At 49.6% G+C, this 13,441-nt stretch overlaps 1 protein-coding gene across 1 annotated transcript; it reads left to right on the top strand.

Moving 5' to 3' along the window:
* Window positions 1-375: 375 nt before the first annotated feature.
* LOC117509709 (coiled-coil domain-containing protein 157-like) lies at window positions 376-9,692 on the top strand. The gene is made up of 3 exons (XM_034169428.1): window positions 376-1,079; window positions 3,369-3,446; window positions 9,382-9,692. The coding sequence occupies exons 1-3, from the start codon at window positions 521-523 to the stop codon at window positions 9,690-9,692; spliced, it is 948 nt and encodes a 315-aa protein (XP_034025319.1). The 5' UTR covers window positions 376-520.
* The last annotated feature ends 3,749 nt before the right edge of the window (window positions 9,693-13,441 follow it).

Genomic DNA, 13,441 nt, shown 5'->3' with positions numbered 1-13,441 from the left:
TTGCTTCATTGGTTCACGCTTCAAAGTGGAGTCGCGCTGCAGAATCAGTTGATTACAGAGCCACTGCAGGGTCTGTAATCAACAAAGAGAAGTGATCATTTTCCCGACAAACACCCTCAAAAACAATGGCCGCTCTGAAGGACCAATAAGGGAATCGTTAAGCAAAAAGACTACTGATATCGGAGGATCGAATCATTTCTTAACGATACCCAAAAAGAACCGAAAAATAGTTAAGCTATCAAATTTACATGAACTTACAATTTATGATGATTTCTTTAATTAATTTAGAGCCTGATTTATGCTTCTGTAACTCTGTAACACTGTGTCATAATGCCGGCGTGCGTGACAGTTTTAAAGTTTCTTCTATTAGGGGGCATACAAAGACCAGAAAAGGGACACACAAACAGAGGCACCTAACTGTGATGTAACAGCACCCCCTGTTGACCCTCAAGTGAGTGCCAGCGGTTACAGTTGCAGCCAAGCCAAATCTTCAGAAAGCTCCTTTAATTTGTGCCCAGAGATGGGAGACTGTTTGGTGCCTTGCAGTCAGACCAGCAGCACCCCGTGTTCGTGTCACAAACCTCAGTCCTGTGATCATCATCATGTCAGCTGCCAGACCGTGGAGTCATTGCTCATTCCCTGCGATGCATGTCGTCAGGTGCAGTCTGTTTTGTGGCAGACAGGAGGTACTCTGGTTGAACTGTTTCAGAGTGAGGGCCTGCCTTCTTCTCTGCAGCCCCTCTTAGCAGCTGTGGAAGACATTGTGGAGCTGGGACACATGACAGCAGCTGATGTGGCCCAGTGGGGAAAAGAGCAGAGCAGGGACACGAGGCGGCTGGCAAAACATCTACATGACGTTCGGGGTACGGTGCAGCCTCTTACTGACAGACTGGCAGCAGCAGAAACAAAGCAGGACCAGTTCAGATCTCAGATTGAAAGAATCCAGAAAGATCAAAAGCAAGAAATGCAAGAGCACCAAACCACTGTCTGCCGTCTGGAGCGTTTACTGCAGGAAGCACAGAGATGCACAGAAGAGATGGAGCACGAACTGCAAGAGGAAAGACACCACTGCCAGAGAGGTCAAGTACTGTCACATGAAAATATATTGTGATTATTTTTATTCATTTTAACGGTACATGTATTTGTACTGAACCGTTTCGGTACGGGACCTTCGGTTCGGTACAGGACTGTGCACGGGTGAGTTCGCGTTGCATGTGTTTACATTCAGTGTTGCCAACTTAGCGACCTTCTCGCTAAATCTGCCGACTTTCCAAACACTCTTGACGACTTATTTTCTCAAAAGCGACTAGCGACAAATGTAGCTACTTTTCCTGGCGTTACTGGAGACTTTTCTGATGTTTGGTGAAAGAAAGTGAAAGTCTCTGTTGTCACAGAGCAGCAGCAGGTCTCCCCCTCCTCCGCTGCAGCCTGCAGCAGCCTGAAAACACTGAGCGGAGGGATATCTACAGTCCTCCTCAATCGGACTCACTCAGTCTACTGACCTTGTTTGCTGGGCTGTGACTAAATAGTCCTCAGACTTTGAGAAGCCCTGGCCTTGAGAAGTTATTTAATTTTATTTAGTGATGGCCAATTTTAATGGCAAAATAAATAAACGAAGAATCAAGTTTATTTGTGGTTCCAAATATTTTTAAGGTGGTTTTATTCACTTTTTTGCCTCTCCCATAATGTAATGTATTTTTTATAAGATTTCATACATTTGTTGTTTATTTGAAAACATTTTATTTTATTTTATTACCAGGCAGCACTGTTACAATAAATTGTTGGTTTAAACAACAAGCAAATTTAGCTTTTGGATTTTGTTCCCATACTGTACAGAAAATGAATCATGACCTCAGAACCGAGGTACGTACCGAACCGTGATTTTTGTGTATCGTTACACCCCTAAATATATATGTTAGGGGTGTAACGATATATTATTAGGGGTGTATTAGGGGTGTGTTTTCAATTGAATATAGGTCTTCAACCTATATTCAATTGAAAACACCACAAATACAAGATATTTAATGTTCAAACTGATAATTGCTCATATTTGCTCATTTTGAAATGGATGCCTGCAACACATTTCAAAAAAGCTGGGACAGTGGCAACAAAAGACTGGGAAAGATGATGAATGCTCAAAGAAGACCTGTTTGGAACATTCCACAGGTGAACAGGTTATTTGGAAACAGGTGAGTGTCGTGATTGGGTATAAAAGGAACATCCACAATAGGCTCAGTCGTTCACAAGCAAAGATGGGGCTTGATCACCACTTCGTGAACAACTGCTTGAAAAAATAGTCCAACAGTTTAAGAACAATGTTTTTCAACGTTCAGTTGCAAAGTATTTAGGGATTCCATCATCTACAGTCCATCATATAATCAGACGTTTCAGAGAATCTGGAGAACTTTCTACATGTAAGCAGCAAGGCTGAAAACCAACACTGAATGCCCGTGACCTTCGATCCCTCAGGCGTCACTAAAAACCAACACTTCAGAAAACCATTGTCTGTTAACACAGTTCGTAGCTACATCTACAAGTGCAAGTTAAAACTCTACCACGCAAAGTGAAAGTCATACATCAACAACATCCAGAAACACTGCCGCCTTCGCTGGGCCCGAGCTCATTTGAAATGGACAGACACAAAGTGGAAAAGTGTGCTGTGGTCTGATGAGTCCACATTTCATATTGTTTTTGGAAATCATGGACGTTGTGTCCTCCGGACAAAAGAAGAAAAAGACCATCCAGATTGTTACCAGCGCAAAGTTCAAAAGCCAGCATCTGTGATGGTATGGGGGTGTGTTAGTGCCCATGACATGGACAACTTACACATCTGTGATGGCACCATCAATGCTGAAAGGTACATCCAGGTTTTGGAGCAACACATGTCACCCATTGAAAATGTGTGGTGCATTATGAAGTGCAAAGTATGACAACAGAGACCCCGGACTGTTGAACAAATGAAGTTGTACATCAAGCAAAAGTGGGAAAGAATTCCACCTACAAATTTTCAACAATTAGTGTCCTCAGTTCCCAAACGCTTATTGAGTGTTGTTAGAAGGAAAGGTGATGTAACACAGTCGTAAACATACCACTGTCCCAGCTTTTTTGAAACGTGTTGCAGGCATCCATTTCAGAATGAGCAAATATTTACACAAAAACAATAAAGTCTATCAGTTTGAACATTAAATATCTTGTCTTTGTGGTGTATTCCATTGAATGTTGAAGATGATTTGCAAATTATTGTATTCCGTTTTTATTTCCATTTTACACAACATCCCAACTTCATTGGAATTGGGGTTGTGTGTGTGTGTGTGTATATATATATATATATATATATATACACACACACTGATGTTGGTTTGTAACAGAAACTCTGTCGATGGAGGAGAGCATCTCGAGACTGAAGGAAGAAGCAGCTGCACAGCATGAAGCACTGCACGCTCTCGGTAAGCACTGGAGCTCAGGCCAACAATCGCAGTGCTCATGTTCAGCTGAATTATTTGTTGTGTGGGCCGCTGAAGAGGAGGTACTGCTGGCCCACCACCACCAGAGGGCACCCTGCCTGGAGTGCGGGCTCCAGGCACAAGAGGGCGCTGCCACCTCACAGGAGCAGCCGGGGTGACAGCTGTCACTTATCACCTACGACAGCTGTCACCAATCATCTGATCTTCAGTGGTATATCAGCAAGACGACATCTCCACCTCTTTGCCGAGATATCGCTCTACCGAGGAGGTAACGTACTCAGCCGATTTTGTTGTCTTCCTGACAGGAATACCTGTTGCTTTGTGTGTTGGACAGCAGATATTTTGTTTCCTTTTTTCCGACGAGAGGTGGAGGTGGTTTTCCACCATACGTGTTGCTGGGTGCAGACGCACCCACATCTAACTGTTTTTGTTCCTCGCCAGCAGTACCAGATCCGACAAGCGGAGGCAGTGGCCACCTGGGAGTTCGGGACTTGGCGGCTCCAGTATTCCCGGGGTTCGGTGGCGGAGGAAATCGTGTGGTTCCGGTTCTGCTTTGGACAGACGTCTTTTATCTTCGAGCCTGCCCACACGACACATTTTTGTGAATTGACTTCATTGACTATTATTGTGACCTGCTGTGTTTGTTGTGCTTATTCACAACAGTAAAGTGTTGTTATTTGACTTCCTCCATTGTCCGTTCATTTGCGCCCCCTGTTGTGGGTCCGTGTTCCTACACTTTCACAACAGGATATCTCGGCCAACGTCATGGACCCCGAGGGGCGTCAACCGGCTGTTGAACGGCCAATGGAAGAGCAGGGCGCACAGGCGTCTGCAGGAGGCATGATCGGTGAGTTGCAGCGAATCCTCACCGCTTTTACGGCTCGGTTGGATCTAATGACCGAGCAGAACGTCCTCCTTAACCGCAGGGTGGAGGCTCTCGCCGCGCAGGTGGAAGCGCGCCCTCAGGGCGCTGCTGCGGCTCCCCCTCCTGTCGATCCTGTGCGCAACAGTGACGTTCCACAGGTCATTCAACGACCCCTCCCATCTTCCCCTGAAGCATACATAAGCCCTCCGGAGCCGTACGGGGGTTGTGTGGAGACGTGCGCGGACTTTCTTATGCAATGTTCGCTCGTCTTCGCACAACGTCCCGTCATGTACGCGACTGATGCTAGTAAGATAGCTTATGTGATTAATCTGCTTTGCGGTAAGGCACGCGCTTGGGCTACAGTGCTCTGGGAGCAAAATTCACGGCTCCTTCTGATGTATGATGGGTTTGTGAGGGGATTCAGAACAGTGTTCGATCACCCAAATAGAGGAGAAATCGCTTCAGCCGTGCTGCTGTCAATGAGACAGGGGCGCCGGAGCGCAGCTGCTTATGCAGTCGACTTCCGCATCGCGGCTGCGAGGTCCGGCTGGAATAGCACTGCCCTCCGTGCCGCCTTCGTAAACGGACTGTCGTTGGTCCTGAAGGAGCACCTGGTGGCTAAGGACGAACCGCGGGATTTGGACGGGCTTATTGATCTCGTTATACGATTAGACAATCGGTTAGAGGAACGCCGTCGGGAGCGAGGCGAAGGACGTGACCGGATATGCGCCGCCCCTCTGCCTTCCGGGTTCGAAAAGGGGCCGCCCTCCCCACGCTCCACAGCCGCAGCGCTTTGTGGGGCAACAGCTCCCCCTGTTGACGTTGTTAGGGAAACGCACAGGGCCAAGATGGGGAGGCTGATCCGTGGAGAGTGTTTTCTCTGCAGCTCAACAGAGCACACACAGAGAGACTGCCCCAAACGGCCAAAACGTCAACACTCACCCTTAGAGACTGGGCTAAGGGGGGGTCAAGACATTCAAGTGAGACACACACAAATTGCCACACGACTCCCAGTCACAATCCTGAGTGGGGATTTAACCCTTCAAGCCCGAGCACTGGTGGACACGGGGTCAGAAGGGAATCTGCTAGACAGCAGATGGGCAAAGGAGGTAGGGCTCCCTCTGGTGGCGCTTCCTTCGCCGTTGCAGGTGCGGGCACTAGATGGCACCCTCCTCCCTTTACTCACACACAAGACACAACCAGTAACTCTGGTGGTGTCTGGAAACCACCGGGAGGAGATTGAGTTTTTTGTAACTCCTTCTACCTCCCGTGTGATTTTGGGCATCCCATGGATGTTAAAGCACAATCCCCGGATCGATTGGCCGTCTGGGGTGGTGGTTCAGTGGAGCGAAACCTGCCATCGGGGGTGTTTAGGATCCTCGGTTCCTCCCGGTTTACAGGCTAAGGAGGAGGTCAAAGTCCCTCCCAATCTGACGGCAGTGCCGGTTGAGTACCACGATCTTGCTGACGTCTTCAGCAAGGATCTGGCACTCACCCTTCCCCCGCACCGTCCGTACGATTGTGCCATTGATTTGGTTCCAGGCGCTGAGATCCCATCCAGCAGGCTGTACAACCTCTCACAACCTGAGCGCGAATCAATGGAGACCTACATCCGGGACTCATTAGCTGCCGGGCTGATCCGGAACTCCACCTCCCCGATGGGGGCAGGTTTCTTTTTTGTGGGCAAGAAAGATGGCGGACTTCGTCCATGTATTGATTACAGGGGGCTGAATGAGATTACGGTTCGCAACCGATACCCGTTGCCATTATTAGATTCCGTGTTCACCCCCCTGCATGGAGCCAAGATCTTTACTAAGCTGGATCTTAGAAATGCGTATCACCTGGTTCGGATCCGGAAGGGAGACGAATGGAAGACGGCATTCAACACCCCATTAGGTCACTTTGAGTACCTGGTCATGCCGTTCGGCCTTACCAACGCCCCCGCGACGTTCCAAGCCTTGGTTAACGACGTCTTGCGGGACTTCCTGCACCAATTCGTCTTCGTATATCTGGACGATATTCTCATCTTTTCTCCGGATCCTGAGACCCATGTCCAGCATGTACGTCAGGTCCTGCAGCGGTTGTTAGAGAACCGGCTGTTTGTTAAGGGCGAGTGTTTGTTAAGGGCGAGAAGTGTGAGTTTCACCGCACTTCTTTGTCCTTCCTGGGGTTTATCATCTCCCCCAACTCCGTCGCTCCTGATCCGGCCAAGGTTGCGGCGGTGAGAGACTGGCCCCAACCCACCAGCCGTAGGAAGCTGCAACAGTTCCTCGGCTTTGCGAATTTCTACAGGAGGTTCATTAAGGGCTACAGTCAGGTAGTTAGCCCCCTGACAGCCCTGACCTCTCCAAAAGTCCCCTTCACCTGGTCGGATCGGTGCGATGCCGCGTTCAAGGAGTTGAAACGGCGCTTCTCGTCTGCACCCGTTCTGGTGCAGCCCGATCCTAGTCGCCAGTTTGTGGTTGAAGTGGACGCCTCGGACTCAGGGATAGGAGCCGTGCTATCCCAGAGCGGAGAGACCAATAAGGTCCTTCACCCGTGTGCCTATTTCTCCCGCAGGTTGACCCCGGCCGAACGGAACTATGACGTCGGCAATCGAGAACTCCTTGCGGTGAAAGAGGCTCTTGAAGAGTGGAGACATCTGTTGGAGGGAACGTCCGTGCCGTTCACGATTTTCACTGACCACCGGAACCTGGAGTATATCAGGACCGCCAAGCGGCTGAACCCCAGGCAAGCTCGCTGGTCACTGTTCTTCGGCCGTTTTGACTTCCGGATCACCTATCGCCCCGGGACCAAAAACCAGAGATCGGATGCCTTGTCCCGGGTGCATGAAGACGAAGTCAAAACGGAGTCGTCGGATCCACCAGAACCAATCATCCCGGAGTCCGCTATCGTGGCCACCCTCACCTGGGACATAGAGAAAACCATCCGGGAGGCCCTGGCACGGAGTCCGGACCCCGGAACCGGGCCGAAGAACAAACTTTACATCCCACCAGAGGCCAGAGCTGCAGTCCTGGACTTCTGTCACGGCTCCAAGTTCTCCTGTCATCCGGGGGTGCGAAGAACCGTGGCAGTTGTCCGGCAGCGCTTCTGGTGGGCGTCCCTGGAGGCCGACGTCCGGGATTATATCCAGGCCTGCACCACCTGCGCCAGGGGCAAGGCTGACCACCGCAGGGCATCGGGACTGCTCCAGCCACTGCCTGTGCCTCATCGCCCCTGGTCCCACATCAGCCTGGATTTTGTCACGGGCCTCCCACCGTCCCAGGGCAACACTACCATCCTCACGATAGTGGACCGATTCTCCAAGGCGGCCCACTTCGTGGCCCTCCCGAAGCTCCCGACTGCCCAGGAGACAGCAGACCTCCTGGTCCACCACGTCGTCCGGCTGCATGGGATTCCAACAGACATCGTCTCCGATCGCGGTCCCCAGTTCTCCTCGCAAGTCTGGAGGAGCTTCTGCCGGGAACTGGGGGCCACGGTGAGTGTCTCGTCCGGGTATCATCCTCAGACCAACGGGCAAGCAGAACGGGCCAATCAGGAAGTAGAACAGGCCCTACGCTGCGTGACGGCCGCGCACCCGGCGGCCTGGAGTACCCATTTGGCCTGGATCGAGTATGCCCATAACAGTCAGGTGTCTTCAGCCACCGGCCTCTCCCCTTTTGAGGTGTGTCTGGGGTACCAGCCCCCGCTGTTTCCGGTGGTTGAGGGAGAGGTCGGTGTGCCCTCGGTCCAGGCCCACCTGCGGAAGTGCCGTCGGGTGTGGCGCGCCGCCCGTTCTGCTTTGCTAAAGGCCCGGACGAGGGCAAGAGTCCATGCAGACCGTCGGCGGACCCCGGCCCCTGCGTATCGGCCAGGGCAGGAGGTATGGTTGTCGACGAAGGACATCCCCCTCAAAGTGGACTCCCCCAAACTGCAGGATCGTTACATCGGTTCCTTCAAGATCCTTAAGGTCATCAATCCGGCCGCAGTGAGCCTTCAGCTTCCAGCCTCACTGCGGATCCATCCTGTTTTCCATGTGTCCCGGATAAAGCCGCATCACACCTCGCCCCTCTGTGCTCCGGGTCCGGCACCGCCTCCTGCCCGGATCATCGATGGCGAGCCGGCTTGGACTGTGCGCCGGCTCTTGGATGTCCGTAGGATGGGCCGGGGCTTCCAGTATCTGGTGGACTGGGAGGGGTACGGACCCGAAGAACGCTCCTGGCCATTTCTACCGCCACCCGGACAAGCCTGGTCGGGCGCCAGGAGGCGCCCGTTGATGGGGGGGTCCTGTTGTGTGGGCCGCTGAAGAGGAGGTACTGCTGGCCCACCACCACCAGAGGGCACCCTGCCTGGAGTGCGGGCTCCAGGCACAAGAGGGCGCTGCCGCCTCACAGGAGCAGCCGAGGTGACAGCTGTCACTTATCACCTACGACAGCTGTCACCAATCATCTGATCTTCAGTGGTATATCAGCAAGACGACATCTCCACCTCTTTGCCGAGATATCGCTCTACCGAGGAGGTAACGTACTCAGCCGATTTTGTTGTCTTCCTGACAGGAATACCTGTTGCTTTGTGTGTTGGACAGCAGATATTTTGTTTCCTTTTTTCCGACGAGAGGTGGAGGTGGTTTTCCACCATACGTGTTGCTGGGTGCAGACGCACCCACATCTAACTGTTTTTGTTCCTCGCCAGCAGTACCAGATCCGACAAGCGGAGGCAGTGGCCACCTGGGAGTTCGGGACTTGGCGGCTCCAGTATTCCCGGGGTTCGGTGGCGGAGGAAATCGTGTGGTTCCGGTTCTGCTTTGGACAGACGTCTTTTATCTTCGAGCCTGCCCACACGACACATTTTTGTGAATTGACTTCATTGACTATTATTGTGACCTGCTGTGTTTGTTGTGCTTATTCACAACAGTAAAGTGTTGTTATTTGACTTCCTCCATTGTCCGTTCATTTGCGCCCCCTGTTGTGGGTCCGTGTTCCTACACTTTCACAACATTATTTGGACATTGTTCCAATTGCCCGTCAGAGCTGCTGAAATAACAACGGTTTTGCATTGTGGAATGTTTTTAAGAGTGTGAAAATGGAACACTGCAGGAGAAAGTAAAGATGCTGCAGAAAGAGCAGGAGGCCTCTCGCCATCGGCAGGAAGAGCTGCAGCATTTAGAGAAGCAGATCTGTGAAACTCAGCTCCTTCTGGACAAAGAGAAAGCCAAGTACAACAGCACCTGTCGACAGCAGGAGGTCAGTATCACGATGGACCTTGTGGATGCATCACACAGTGCACAAACTCTGGCTCAGGGGGCGTGTCTTACTTATCAAGCAGCAGTCCAACTCCAGTCCAGCCCCTGTCCATCCACTCCATGTGGAATAATGTCTCTGTGAGGATGCACCTGCTGCTGTGGAGTGTCTCTTAAGTAAGAGACTCCACCACTAAATTTATATGACACATACAGTGAAAGTGTCAAACTTGTACGCATCACCGGGCTCGATAATGACACATCTGAGTCCTCCACCTTGTTGTGAAAGTGTAGTGACATGGACCCACAACAGGGGGCGCAAATGAACGGCCAATAGATGAGCCAAAAAGGTAACAATTGAATCTTGTGAAATGTGCACAACGAACATACAGACAATCTCAGAATATAATTACAGTCCAATCACAAAGGTGACGTGTGGGCAGGCTCGAGGATAGAAGACGTCTGTCCTGAGAAGAGCCGGAACCACACGATTTCCGCAGCCACAGAACCTGGTGAATACTGGAGCCGCCAAGTCCCGAATTCCCAGGTGATCACCGTCCCCGACTGTCGGATCTGGTACTGCTGGCGAAGAACAAAGACAGTTAAGTGTGGGTGTGTGTACACCCAGTAACAACAGCGGTGGGAATGCCACCTCCACCTCTCACTCAATACTTGCAGCGCGTCCTCAGAGGAAAAAGAGTGCAGTATTGCACAGCCTCCACAAAAGGACCGGTACTCCTACAAACACTCACAATAAACAGATTTTTAATATTACCACAAAGGCTGAGGATATTACCTCCAATGAAGTATGATATCTCGGCAACGAGGTGGAGATGACGTCTGGTCTTTATGGAGTGAGAGGACGTTGAGTAGATGGGTGACAGCTGTCAAGAGGTAATGAGTGACAGCTGTCACCCCAGGCTGTGTCCATGGCGGCAGCGCCCTCTCGTGCCTGAAGCCCGCACTTCAGGCAGGGCGCCCACTGGTGGTGGGCCAGCAGTACCTCCTCTTCTGGCGGCCCACACACAACACACCTTGGAGCTTGAGAGACACCTTATGGAGTTGTGGGCAGCGATGCACAATTACATGAGTGCAAGATATCTGTTTACTAATTAACAGCGTATCTATTCAGTCATAGTCCGTCATAGAGTTTCCTCACACATGGAGGTTATTTTGGGCGGGCCACCAAGATATATGTATTTCTCAACACAGTTAAGGGATTTTTCATTTTTATATCATTCTGAGAGAACGATGACTTTCGTGGTCTTGGGTGCCTTGAAATCTTCTTCATGAAACTCACAAACAGGAATCAGAATCAGAATAGCCTTTATTCATCAAGGATCTTCAAAGAATACAAGGAATTTGACTCGGGTTTGAGCTGTACTCACTGTACAAACGTATAAATACACACTAAACACTAAATCATTCACACTAAAAAATGTGCAAATAAAAATGTGCAAAGGAGAATATGAATTAGTGTTTTTTTTTTTTTGGCAGGTTTAACGACATGTCGCACCAAAATCATAACAATTTAGATTTCGGCTGTTAGTGACCATCCGATGATCCACGGAGATTATTTTGTGCACGTCCATGACCGGTTTCAAAGTGTACATCATTCACAGCAAACAGCTACGGAGACTTCCGAAAACAAAGTATTCATGAGCAGTGGCGGACACATGAATACAATCTGCTAACTGCTAATTATCAAAGCTAACATTTTCATTGTCGGATTAGCTTTTTAGATAGCTTTGAAAACCATCAGCGGAAGAGAAAACTACCAGTCTGAACTTGACTGTGATTGGATTCATCAAGACCCTTGAAGGATCCCCACTTTAATGAACAATTTGATTATTATACTGTAATACATTACCCCACTAGCCATAATTTCAAATGTATTACCAGGCACAATTTCATATCCTGACCCAAAGCAATCAGCCACCAAGAAAAACAAGAGTGCTCTGAGAGCACAAGATTCCTCGCTTTGCTACAATCTGATAACATTTCAAGGTAACAGTTGATTTCAGAATGCAGACACCAACTCATGAAACTGGGAGTGTCTAGGTTTGTTAATCAAGGGCCATAACTGCCAAAATGTGTAAATCTTGTACAATATTGTCGTTGTCGTGCGTTCGCTGTTGTCGTGCGTTGCCTGTGCTGCTTCATGGCCTGTTTGGTGCCTTGATTGGGGCACTCCTTCTGCTGAATCACCTTTAAATTATTTACACATTATTCACTTTGTGTGTTTTTAGGAATCCGCTAGGTTGTGTAGCTACTAGCTCTTAGCCGATTTAGCATGGCGGCTTCTCCTGTCTCACCCGCACTTTTCTGCTCTGGGTGTGAAATGTTTAGTTATTCATCGGCCTCCTTTAGCAGTAACGGTACTTGTAATAAGTGCAGCTTATTCGTAGCTTTGGAGGCCAGGCTGGGCGAATTGGAGACTCGGCTCCGCACCGTGGAAAATTCTACAGCTAGCCAGGCCCCTGTAGTCGGTGCGGACCAAGGTAGCTTAGCCGCCGCTAGTTCCCCCCTGGCAGATCCCGGGCAGTCGGGAAAGCAGGCTGACTGGGTGACTGTGAGGAGGAAGCGTAGCCCTAAACAGAAGCCCCGTGTACACCGTCAACCCGTTCACATCTCTAACCGTTTTTCCCCACTCGACGATACACTCGCCGAGGATCAAACTCTGGTTATTGGCGACTCTGTTTTGAGAAATGTGAAGTTAGCGACACCAGCAACCATTGTCAATTGTCTTCCGGGGGCCAGAGCAGGCGACATCGAAGGACATTTGAAATTGCTGGCTAAGGCTAAGCGTAAATTTGGTAAGATTGTAATTCACGTCGGCAGTAATGACACTCGGTTACGCCAATCGGAGGTCACTAAAATTAACATTAAATCGGTGTGTAACTTTGCAAAAACAATGTCGGACTCTGTTGTTTTCTCTGGGCCCCTCCCCAATCAGACCGGGAGTGACATGTTTAGCCGCATGTTCTCCTTGAATTGCTGGCTGTCTGAGTGGTGTCCAAAAAATGAGGTGGGGTTCATTGATAATTGGCAAAGCTTCTGGGGAAAACCTGGTCTTGTTAGGAGAGACGGCATCCATCCCACTTTAGATGGAGCAGCTCTCATTTCTAGAAATCTGGCCAATTTTCTTGGATCCTCCAAACTGTGACTGTCCAGCGTTGGGACCAGGAGGCAGAGCTGTGGTCTTATACACCTCTCTGCAGCTTCTCTCCCCCTGCCATCCCCTCATTACCCCATCCCCGTAGAGACGGTGCCTGCTCCCAGACCACCAATAACCAGCAAAAATCTATTTAAGCATAAAAATTCAAAAAGAAAAAATAATATAGCACCTTCAACTGCACCACAGACTAAAACAGTTAAATGTGGTCTATTAAACATTAGGTCTCTCTCTTCTAAGTCCCTGTTGGTAAATGATATAATAATTGATCAACGTATTGATTTATTCTGCCTAACAGAAACCTGGTTACAGCAGGATGAATATGTTAGTTTAAATGAGTCAACACCCCCGAGTCACACTAACTGTCAGAATGCTCGTAGCACGGGCCGGGGCGGAGGATTAGCAGCAATCTTCCATTCCAGCTTATTAATTAATCAAAAACCTAGACAGAGCTTTAATTCATTTGAAAGCTTGTCTCTTAGTCTTGTCCATCCAAATTGGAAGTCCCAAAAACCAGTTTTATTTGTTATTATCTATCGTCCACCTGGTCGTTACTGTGAGTTTCTCTGTGAATTTTCAGACCTTTTGTCTGACTTAGTGCTTAGCTCAGATAAGATAATTATAGTGGGCGATTTTAATATCCACACAGATGCTGAGAATGACAGCCTCAACACTGCATTTAATCTATTATTAGTGTTGTGTGGGCCGCTGAAGAGGAG

Source organism: Thalassophryne amazonica, chromosome 5 (assembly GCF_902500255.1).
Source record: "Thalassophryne amazonica chromosome 5, fThaAma1.1, whole genome shotgun sequence".
Taxonomy (NCBI): Eukaryota; Metazoa; Chordata; class Actinopteri; order Batrachoidiformes; family Batrachoididae; genus Thalassophryne; species Thalassophryne amazonica.
The sequence above is the reverse complement of the archived record's forward strand: the minus strand, read 5'-3'. Positions and strand labels throughout refer to the sequence as shown.

Excerpts from the sequence above, each read along its gene's own strand:
- LOC117509709 (XM_034169428.1), top strand. The coding sequence starts at position 521 with ATGGGAGACTGTTTGGTGCCTTGCAGTCAGACCAGCAGCACCCCGTGT. Across the intron at positions 1,080-3,368 it reads AAGACACCACTGCCAGAGAG|AAACTCTGTCGATGGAGGAG; the intron begins GTCAAGTACTGT and ends GGTTTGTAACAG. Across the intron at positions 3,447-9,381 it reads TGAAGCACTGCACGCTCTCG|AGTGTGAAAATGGAACACTG; the intron begins GTAAGCACTGGA and ends AATGTTTTTAAG.